At 50.0% G+C, this 12,500-nt stretch overlaps 1 protein-coding gene across 1 annotated transcript in view; it reads left to right on the top strand.

Annotated features, from left to right (window-relative positions):
* Positions 1-12,500, top strand: part of LOC311313856 (serine/threonine-protein kinase Nek7-like) — a 74,211-nt gene that overhangs the window by 37,132 nt on the left and 24,579 nt on the right. Inside the window, exon 5 of the mRNA XM_084444075.1 lies at positions 198-308. Within this exon, the coding sequence (XP_084300201.1) occupies positions 198-308 (111 nt within the window). The remainder of the gene's footprint in view (positions 1-197; positions 309-12,500) is intronic.

Below are 12,500 nucleotides of genomic sequence, written 5' to 3'. Positions count from 1 at the left end.
ATCAGAGACCCAAATATATGTGCACAAGCACTGAAAAAGTGAGTTTTTCATGATGGGTCCCCTTTAAGCTGTACTGCATAGCAAGGATCTTCTTCCTTGGCCGTCATCCCAAGCTTCTGATCTCTGATTATGTTAAAGTTTAAACAGTCAGTGATACCTCCTCCTCCTCCTCCTCCTCCTCCCTTCTTTCCCCACAGCAATTGAACCACCCCAACGTCATTAAGTATCACGCTTCCTTTATCGAAGAGAACGAGCTGAACATCGTCCTGGAGCTGGCGGACGCTGGAGACCTCTCGCGTATGATCAAGGTGAGGCACACCTCGCACCCGGGTCCACCCTAACCCTAACCCTAACCCTGGCGATCGCCCCCCCACCCGACACACCTCGCACCCGGGTCCGCCCTAACCCTAACCCTCACCCTAACCCTGATCAAGGTGAGGCACACCTCGCACCCGGGTCCGCCCTAACCCTAACCCTACCCCTAACCCTGGCGATCGCCCCCCCACCGACCTAGCGTGTGCGTATGTGTGTGTGTGCGTATGTGTGTGCGTATGCGTGTGTGTGTGTGTGTGTGTGTGTGGGTGGGTGGGTGGGTGGGGGTGGGTGGGGGGGGGGGGGGGTTCCGGCCGCAGTTCTTCAGAAAGACTGCAGTATAGACCACAGGGTTGAATTGGGCGTTCCCAGGGCCTCCTGTACAGCTCTGACAGGAACGTGGAGCGGGTGTACAGAACAAGACCCCCCCCCTTGCTCTGCTCTCTCTCTCTCTCTCTCTCTCTCTCCCTCTCTTTCTCTCTCTCTCTCTCTCTCTCTCTCGTGTTTCTCAAGTCAAAGCCGATCCCTGGTTATTCGCAAGCTGCCAGTAGCAAATTAATGGTGTGCATGTAGAAAGCCTGAGCACCGTCTCCCATGCATAAGTGATGCGGCGGCGTGCGTGTGATGCGGCGGCGTGCGCGTGATGCGGCGCTGCTCGACAACACGCTCGCCGTCGCACTCCGCGGCTCAACGTCCGCGCTCGCCGAGCAAATGAGCAGAGGCGAGGATTAGTGGTACGAGAGATTCAACATGGCAGGCTGGAGACACACACACACACACAGGCGTACACACATCCGTATACACACACACACACACTCGCACACGAGAGATCCAACATGAAGAGGCATCATAACGAAGCGGCAGCGTTAGTGTGAGTGGAGCTACCGAGGAGGACGCTGTGAATATTCAGACTGTGTCAGCTCCTTATGTCTCACACACACACACACACACACACACACACACACACACACACACACACACACACACACACACACACACACACACACACACACACACACACACACACACAATCCTTCTGCTCTGCTCCACTCCCCTCCCGCTCCTGTATAAATGTTTTCCTGTAAATTTGTTTTCCTAATTAAACAGTGCCGGTCCAAAGGTACGCACCAGGACCTCCCCCCCCGCCCCCCCGCCCCCCCCCCGACCCCCCGCCCCCGCCTGCCCCGCCTGGATTATGAAGTTAAAATCCCCTAACAGAGAGAGATATGTAAAACAGAACCTCAGAATGCATGAATTTAACATTTTATATTCTTTTTGATTTTCCCTCCTCTCTCTCTCTCTCTCTCTCTCTCTCTCTCCCTCTCTCTCTCTCTCTCTCTCTCTCTCCCCTCCTCCTCCTCTCCTCCTCCCCTCCTCTACCTTTTCTCTTTGCCTCTCTGACCATCTCAGAATTGAAATGAAATGGTCCTGGATTTGCATGCGCTTACAGAATATTGCATGTGCAGTGTGCTGTTGGAGGCGTGTGTGTGGGGGGGGCTGTTGGAGGCGTGTGTGTGGGGGGGGCTGTTGGAGGCGTGTGTGTGGGGGGGGCTCACCGTACATCAAACACTCCTCTGATATGGAAATGGGAGGGCACGGGAAGAATGGCTCCTCCTGCAGGCTTTGTTTGGATGTGGGCCAAGGTCTCTGTCTCTCTCTCTCCCCTTCTCTTTTTGTCTGTCTCTCTCTATCGCTCTCTCTCCCTCTCTTTCGCACTCCCTCTCTCTTGCTCTCCCTCCCTCTCTCGCTCTCTCTCTCTCTCTCTCTCTCTCTCAGACAGTAAGCAAGGCCATGGTTGTGTTTTAATAGATTCATTTCATCTGGATAGTAGCCACCTCTCCATCCATCCATCCATCCATCCATCCATCCATCCATCCATCCATCCGATCCGATCCTCCTTCCATTCCTCTTGGTCGTACGAGGAGGGAGGATTTATTTTATCCTCTGGTCCCAGACTCTTGCCCCCCCCCCCCCTACCGTAGACAGTGTTAACCCCCCCCCCCCCCCCCTACCGTAGACAGTGTTAACCCCCCCCCCCCCCCCTACCGTAGACAGTGAGAACCCCCCCCCCCCCCCCCTACCGTAGACAGTGATAACCCCCCCCTACCGTAGACAGTGTTAACCCCCCCCCCCCTACCGTAGACAGTGATAACCCCCCCCCCCCCCTACCGTAGACAGTGATACCCCCCCTACCGTAGACAGTGATAACCCCCCCCCCCCCCCCTACCGTAGACAGTGATAACCCCCCCCCCCTACCGTAGACAGTGTTAACCCCCCCCCCCCTACCGTAGACAGTGATACCCCCCCCCCCCCCCCCCCCTACCGTAGACAGTGATAACCCCCCCCCCTACCGTAGACAGTGTTAACCCACAGTAGCGTTGAGATGTTCGTTCACCCCATCAGCGGCTGCTCACATCAGGAATCCAGCATCCGTACGCAGGCTTTCAGAGGCTAGGGCCTCCCTACCCCTCCCTGCTCTGCCCCGCCCCGCCCTACCCCTCCCTGCTCTGCCCCGCCCCGCCCTACCCCTCCCTGCTCTGCCCCGCCCCGCCCTACCCCTCCCTGCTCTGCCCCGCCCTACCCCTCCCTGCTCTGCCCCGCCCCGCCCTACCCCTCCCTGCTCTGCCCCGCCCCGCCCTACCTCACACTGCTCTGCCCTGCCCCGCCCCGCCCTACCTCACACTGCTCTGCCCTGCCCCGCCCTACCCCTCCCTGCTCTGCCCCGCCCTACCCCTCCCTGCTCAGCCCCGCCCTACCCCTCCCTGCTCTGCCCTGCCCCGCCCTACCCCTCCCTGCTCTGCCCCGCCCTACCCCTCCCTGCTCTGCCCTGCCCCGCCCTACCCCTCCCTGCTCTGCCCCGCCCTACCCCTCCCTGCTCTGCCCCGCCCTACCCCTCCCTGCTCTGCCCCGCCCTACCCCTCCCTGCTCTGCCCCGCCCTACCCCTCCCTGCTCTGCCCCGCCCCGCCCTACCCCTCCCTGCTCTGCCCCGCCCTACCCCACACTGCTCTGCCCCGCCCCGCCCTACCCCTCCCTGCTCTGCCCCGCCCTACCCCTCCCTGCTCTGCCCCGCCCCGCCCTACCCCTCCCTGCTCTGCCCTGCTGCGGCTTTCAGAGGCTAGGGCTTCCCAGACGGTTCAGAGGCTAGGGCTTCCCAGACGGTTCAGAGGCTAGGGCTTCCCAGACGGTTCAGAGGCTAGGGCTTTCAGAGGCTAGGGCTTTCAGAGGCTAGGGCTTTCAGAGGCTAGGGCTTTCAGAGGCTAGGGCTTCCCACACGGTTCAGAGGCTAGGGCTTCCCAGGCGGTTCAGAGGCTAGGGCTTCCCACACGGTTCAGAGGCTAGGGCTTCCCAGACGGTTTAGAGGCTAGGGCTTCCCACACGGTTCAGAGGCTAGGGCTTCCCAGACGGTTCAGAGGCTAGGGCTTCCCAGGCGGTTCAGAGGCTAGGGCTTCCCAGACGGGCGGGCGGGTGCGTGAGCGAGGGTTTACGCTTTACGTAACTAAGAGCTATATGCCAGATGTGAACGTTTCAGGAAAGAAAAATAACCACAAATGCTTCTCCCTGGTCCCGAGACTGCATGTGCTTCTCCCTGGTCCTGCATGTGCTTCTCCCTGGTCCTGCATGTGCTTCTCCCTGGTCCTGCATGTGCTTCTCCCTGGTCCTGCATGTGCTTCTCCCTGGTCCTGCATGTGCTTCTCCCTGGTCCTGCATGTGCTTCTCCCTGGTCCTGCATGTGCTTTCCATCCAGCCCAGCGAAGACGAGACGGCAGCTCAGTTAGGAGAGGCTATGAAGAGAGAGAGAGAGGTCTGCATCACATTAACATTAGAGTCTGAGCCATGCTGGGGGACACGCAAGGGGCTGTAACACACATGCACACACACATGCGCGAATACACACAAACACACGCGAATACACATAAGCACACGCGCGCATGCACACACACACACACGCACACACACACATGCTGCCAGAACTCACTCAAAGGGCAGAGAACAATCTATCTTGGCTGTATCATTTTGTATGCTTCCCCATCCTGACCTGCATATGAGAGGCGTGGTTCTGGACATGTCCCAGGGACGGGTTGTGTCCACTATCATGTCATGGCTGTGTCAAACAACTCATTTTCTTATGTTTGTGTTGTGTTTTTGTTGTGTGTGTTGCGAATGTGTATGTGTATGTGTGTGTGTATGGACAGGGATTATTTTGTGTCTATAGGCAATTACAAATCTGAGCTGACAAAAATGACCTGTGGAGTTCCCCAAGGCTCCATCCTGGGGCCTCTTCTGTTCAACATTTACATGCTCCCACTAACTCAAATTATGGAAAACAACAAAATATGTTACCATAGCTATGCAGATGACACACAAATTTATATCACTATATCACCAGGAGACTATAATCCCATACAAGCGCTGAGTAAGTGCATTCAACAAATCAATGATTGGATGTGCCAGAACTTTCTCCAACTAAACAAAAATAAAACTGAAGTAATTGTCTTTGGAGCCAAAGAAGAACGATTAAAAGTCAGTGCTCAACTTCAATCAGTAATGCTAAAAACCACAAACGAAGCCAGAAATCTTGGTGTAGTCATGGACTCAGACCTGAATTTCAACAGCCACATTAAATCAATTACAAAGTCAGCCTACTATCACCTGAAGAATATATCAAGGATCAAAGGATTTATGTCCCAGAAGGATTTGGAAAAACTTGTCCATGCGTTTATCTTCAGTAGACTCGACTACTGTAACGGCATGTATACAGGTCTCTCTAAAAAATCGATCAGACAGCTGCAGCTGATTCAGAACGCTGCTGCTCGAGTCCTCACTAAGACTAAGAAAGTGGAGCATATCACACCAGTACTAAGGTCTTTACACTGGCTTCCTGTCTGTCAAAGAATTGACTTTAAAATACTGCTGTTGGTTTATAAAGCACTGAATGGTTTAGGGCCAAAATATATTTCTGATCTGCTCATATGCTATGAACCATCCAGACCCCTCAGGTCATCTGGCACAGGTCTGCTTTCTGTCCCCAGAGTTAAAACAAAACATGGAGAAGCAGCATTCAGTTTTTATGCTCCACATATCTGGAACAAACTTCCAGAAAACTGCAGGTCTGCTGCAACTCTTGGTTCTTTTAAAACAAGCCTTAAGACTTTTCTTTTTGCCACTGCTTTCTAAGAGGAGCTATGTTTATCAGTATACTGCACTGTAACTTTTATTCCTGTATTCTATTTGTCCTGCTTTTTGTTTAAATGTCTATAATGACTTGCTTTTTGTTAGACTTCCTGGTTAGACTTCCTGGTTAGACGTCCTGGTTAAACGTCCTGGTTAGACGTCCTGGTTAGACTTCCTGGTTAGACTTCCTGGTTGGACTTCCTGGTTAGACTTCCTGGTTAGACGTCCTGGTTAGACGTCCTGGTTAGACGTCCTGGTTAGACTTCCTGGTTAGACTTCCTGGTTGGACGTCCTGGTTAGACGTCCTGGTTAGACGTCCTGGTTAGACGTCCTGGTTAGACTTCCTGGTTAGACTTCCTGGTTGGACTTCCTGGTTAGACTTCCTGGTTAGACTTCCTGGTTAGACGTCCTGGTTAGACGTCCTGGTTAGACGTCCTGGTTAGACGTCCTGGTTAGACTTCCTGGTTAGGCTTCCTGGTTAGACTTCCTGGTTAGACTTCCTGGTTAGACTTCCTGGTTAGACTTCCTGGTTAGACTTCCTGGTTAGACATCCTGGTTAGACTTCCTGGTTAGACTTCCTGGTTAGACATCCTGGTTAGACTTCCTGGTTAGACTTCCTGGTTAGACTTCCTGGTTAGACGTGCACTCAGTCAGTCAGTTTACTTGAAGTTGAGAGACTAGAGGGCAACCGGGGAAACTAGCAATGAATGAGTCCGTCACGCGTTAGTGGGCTGTTAATGTCTTACCGTTACTAAAAAAGGGACGATTTGCTTTTCTTTCTTTTCTAAACAAATGTCCTCTTATTCTATTCTATCCTGAGAATGACTATTTTTACTTCATGTTGACTCTTCTGATCTGAGCATATTTTTGGATTCTTTCCCTTCTTTGAAGTACCTGATTGTAGAAACTGTTTTAATGCTTTTAATTTGTCCTGCCTTTTGTTTTAATTGTCTATAATGTCTTGCTTTTTGTTTTAATGCTTTTAATGTCTCATGTAAAGCACCTTGAATTGCCCTGTGGCTGAAATGTGCTATATAAATAAACTTGCCTTGCCTTGCCTTGCCTTGTATGAACCATAAAATACTCTTGAAAAAACTTACCACCTTCAACTTCTCTGAGCATGCTATCGGTTGGTTCGCATCATATCTTGAGTGCAGGGAGCAATGTGTGAAAATAAACACAGAACTTTCCATGCCACTACAATCCACAATGGGCATCCCACAGGGCCTCTGCTCTTCAGCTTATATATAAACGATTTACCAACATGCTGCAAATCAGCTAATTGTCAGATGTACGCTGATGATACAGTAATTTATGTGTCAGCTAGGACATCAAGTGCAGTAGCAGAGACCCTGGCTAGGGAAATGGAGGGTGTATCCCAGTGGCTTAAAGACAACCATCTGACCCTAAATGTTAAAAAGACTGTATCTATGTGCTTCTCCATAAGAGGGAAAGCAAAACTCACCATCAAAATAGACCAAGAGGCCATAGAGGAAGTCAGAGAATTCAAATTTCTAGGAGTCATTCTGGATTCCCAACTCAAATTCAACAAACACATCAACAAACTCTGTAAGACTGTGAGGATAAACTTGAACTGCTTCAGAATCATAAGGCACCACATTAAGCTTCACTGTTTTTACATGCCATGATATTTTCCCACTTATCATACTGTGTTACTGTATGGGGCCAAGCCTCCCAGTCAACAGTCAAACCCATCATATCACTACAAACAGGCATTGAAAATAATGGACCGGAAACCAATGAGGTGGCACCACTGTGTAATTTTACAGAAATACAAGCTTTTAAGTTTTGACAGTTTCATTAAGTTTTCTTTTCTTAAATTGACTTTTAAATGTGTAAATAATCTAGCCTCCGCTATACTCTGCCCCTTCATAACAAAAATAAACTCTAGGCGAGTGGCCACAATGGGGGCAGTAGGAGACAACTGCATAGCAGAAGGGCGCAGAACCACTTTGGGCCAGTCATCTTTCTCAGGGATAGATAGTGATAGATCAGTCATCTTTCTCAGGGATAGATAGTGATAGATAGTGATAGATCAGTCATCTTTCTCAGGGATAGATAGTGATAGATAGTGATAGATAGTGATAGATCAGTCATCTTTCTCAGGGATAGATAGTGATAGATAGTGATAGATAGTGATATATAGTGATAGATAGTGATAGATAGTGATAGATCAGTCATCTTTCTCAGGGATAGATAGTGATAGATAGTGATAGATAGTGATAGATCAGTCATCTTTCTCAGGGATAGATAGTGATAGATAGTGATAGATAGTGATAGATCAGTCATCTTTCTCAGGGATAGATAGTGATAGATAGTGATATATAGTGATAGATAGTGATAGATAGTGATAGATAGTGATAGATCAGTCATCTTTCTCAGGGATAGATAGTGATAGATAGTGATAGATAGTGATAGATCAGTCATCTTTCTCAGGGATAGATAGTGATAGATAGTGATAGATAGTGATAGATAGTGATCGATCAGTCATCTTTCTCAGTGATAGATAGTGATAGATAGTGATAGATAGTGATCGATCAGTCATCTTTCTCAGGGATAGATAGTGATAGATAGTGATAGATAGTGATAGATCAGTCATCTTTCTCAGTGATAGATAGTGATAGATAGTGATAGATAGTGATAGATCAGTCATCTTTCTCAGTGATAGGGAGCCATTTTTGGATGATCTACCAACTGAAATAAAAACACAATCTGAAGTGAACATGTTTAAAGGAAAGATGAAACACTGACTGAGAGAGAACCAGACATTTAACCACCGATCAATGACCCCATGAACATGAGCCCTAACCCTACATGACCCTACGAACAGGAACATGACCCCATGAACATGAGCCCTAACCCTACATGACCCTACGAACAGGAACATGACCCTACGAACAGGAACATGACCCCATGAACATGAGCCCTAACCCTAACCCTACATGACCCTACGAACAGGAACATGACCCTACGAACAGGAACATGACCCTACGTACAGGAACATGACCCTACGAACAGGAACATGACCCCATGTACAGGAACATGACCCCATGTACAGGAACATGACCCCATGTACAGGAACATGACCCCATGTACAGGAACATGACCCTACGTACAGGAACATGACCCTACGTACAGGAACATGACCCCATGAACAGGAACATGACCCTACGTACAGGAACATGACCCCATGTACAGGAACATGACCCTACGTACAGGAACATGACCCTACGAACAGGAACATGACCCCATGTACAGGAACATGACCCTACGAACAGGAACATGACCCTACGTACAGGAACATGACCCCATGTACAGGAACATGACCCCACGTACAGGAACATGACCCCACGTACAGGAACATGACCCCATGTACAGGAACATGACCCCATGTACAGGAACATGACCCTACGAACAGGAACATGACCCTACGAACAGGAACATGACCCCATGTACAGGAACATGACCCCATGTACAGGAACATGACCCCATGTACAGGAACATGACCCTACGAACAGGAACATGACCCTACGAACAGGAACATGACCCTACGAACAGGAACATGACCCTACGAACAGGAACATGACCCTACGTACAGGAACATGACCCTACGAACAGGAACATGACCCCATGTACAGGAACATGACCCTACGAACAGGAACATGACCCCATGTACAGGAACATGACCCTACGAACAGGAACATGACCCTACGAACAGGAACATGACCCCATGTACAGGAACATGACCCCATGTACAGGAACATGACCCTACGAACAGGAACATGACCCTACGTACAGGAACATGACCCCATGTACAGGAACATGACCCCATGTACAGGAACATGACCCTACGAACAGGAACATGACCCTACGTACAGGAACATGACCCCATGTACAGGAACATGACCCCATGTACAGGAACATGACCCTACGAACAGGAACATGACCCCATGTACAGGAACATGACCCCACGTACAGGAACATGACCCTACGTACAGGAACATGACCCTACGAACAGGAACATGACCCCATGTACAGGAACATGACCCTACGAACAGGAACATGACCCCATGTACAGGAACATGACCCTACGAACAGGAACATGACCCCATGTACAGGAACATGACCCCATGTACAGGAACATGACCCTACGAACAGGAACATGACCCCATGTACAGGAACATGACCCCATGTACAGGAACATGACCCTACGAACAGGAACATGACCCTACGAACAGGAACATGACCCTACGAACAGGAACATGACCCCATGAACAGGAACATGACCCTACGAACAGGAACATGACCCTACGAACAGGAACATGACCCTACGAACAGGAACATGACCCTACGAACAGGAACATGACCCCATGAACAGGAACATGACCCTACGAACAGGAACATGACCCTACGAACAGGAACATGACCCTACGAACAGGAACATGACCCCATGTACAGGAACATGACCCCATGTACAGGAACATGACCCCATGTACAGGAACATGACCCCATGTACAGGAACATGACCCTACGAACAGGAACATGACCCCATGAACAGGAACATGACCCTACGAACAGGAACATGACCCTACGAACAGGAACATGACCCTACGAACAGGAACATGACCCCATGTACAGGAACATGACCCTACGTACAGGAACATGACCCTACGAACAGGAACATGACCCTACGAACAGGAACATGACCCTACGAACAGGAACATGACCCCATGTACAGGAACATGACCCCATGTACAGGAACATGACCCCATGTACAGGAACATGACCCCATGTACAGGAACATGACCCTACGAACAGGAACATGACCCCATGTACAGGAACATGACCCTACGTACAGGAACATGACCCTACGTACAGGAACATGACCCCATGTACAGGAACATGACCCTACGTACAGGAACATGACCCCATGTACAGGAACATGACCCCATGTACAGGAACATGACCCCACGTACAGGAACATGACCCTACGTACAGGAACATGACCCTACGTACAGGAACATGACCCCATGTACAGGAACATGACCCCATGTACAGGAACATGACCCTACGTACAGGAACATGACCCTACGTACAGGAACATGACCCTACGAACAGGAACATGACCCCATATACAGGAACATGACCCTACGTACAGGAACATGACCCTACGAACAGGAACATGACCCCATGTACAGGAACATGACCCTACGAACAGGAACATGACCCTACGTACAGGAACATGACCCTACGTACAGGAACATGACCCCACGTACAGGAACATGACCCCACGTACAGGAACATGACCCCATGTACAGGAACATGACCCTACGAACAGGAACATGACCCTACGAACAGGAACATGACCCCATGTACAGGAACATGACCCTACGAACAGGAACATGACCCTACGTACAGGAACATGACCCTACGAACAGGAACATGACCCCATGTACAGGAACATGACCCCATGTACAGGAACATGACCCTACGTACAGGAACATGACCCTACGTACAGGAACATGACCCCATGTACAGGAACATGACCCCATGTACAGGAACATGACCCTACGTACAGGAACATGACCCTACGTACAGGAACATGACCCTACGAACAGGAACATGACCCTACGTACAGGAACATGACCCCATGTACAGGAACATGACCCTACGAACAGGAACATGACCCCATGTACAGGAACATGACCCCATGTACAGGAACATGACCCTACGAACAGGAACATGACCCCATGTACAGGAACATGACCCTACGAACAGGAACATGACCCCATGTACAGGAACATGACCCTACGAACAGGAACATGACCCCATGTACAGGAACATGACCCTACGTACAGGAACATGACCCCATGTACAGGAACATGACCCTACGAACAGGAACATGACCCTACGAACAGGAACATGACCCCATGTACAGGAACATGACCCTACGAACAGGAACATGACCCTACGTACAGGAACATGACCCTACGTACAGGAACATGACCCCATGTACAGGAACATGACCCTACGTACAGGAACATGACCCTACGAACAGGAACATGACCCTATGTACAGGAACATGACCCCATGTACAGGAACATGACCCCATGTACAGGAACATGACCCTACGTACAGGAACATGACCCCATGTACAGGAACATGACCCTACGAACAGGAACATGACCCCATGTACAGGAACATGACCCTACGAACAGGAACATGACCCCATGTACAGGAACATGACCCTACGAACAGGAACATGACCCCATGTACAGGAACATGACCCTACGAACAGGAACATGACCCCATGTACAGGAACATGACCCTACGAACAGGAACATGACCCCATGTACAGGAACATGACCCTACGAACAGGAACATGACCCTACGAACAGGAACATGACCCCATGTACAGGAACATGACCCCATGTACAGGAACATGACCCTACGTACAGGAACATGACCCTACGAACAGGAACATGACCCTATGTACAGGAACATGACCCCATGTACAGGAACATGACCCCATGTACAGGAACATGACCCTACGTACAGGAACATGACCCCATGTACAGGAACATGACCCTACGAACAGGAACATGACCCCATGTACAGGAACATGACCCCATGTACAGGAACATGACCCCATGTACAGGAACATGACCCTACGAACAGGAACATGACCCTACGAACAGGAACATGACCCTACGAACAGGAACATGACCCCATGTACAGGAACATGACCCTACGTACAGGAACATGACCCTACGAACAGGAACATGACCCCATGTACAGGAACATGACCCCATGTACAGGAACATGACCCCATGTACAGGAACATGACCCCATGTACAGGAACATGACCCTACGTACAGGAACATGACCCTACGAACAGGAACATGACCCCATGTACAGGAACATGACCCCATGTACAGGAACATGACCCCATGTACAGGAACATGACCCCATGTACAGGAACATGACCCCATGT

The sequence above is a fragment of the Borostomias antarcticus genome, assembly GCF_949987555.1.
Source record: "Borostomias antarcticus genome assembly, chromosome: 10".
Classification (NCBI taxonomy): domain Eukaryota; kingdom Metazoa; phylum Chordata; class Actinopteri; order Stomiiformes; family Stomiidae; genus Borostomias; species Borostomias antarcticus.
Note: the sequence above shows the minus strand (reverse complement) of the source record. Positions and strands in the feature narration are given on the sequence as shown.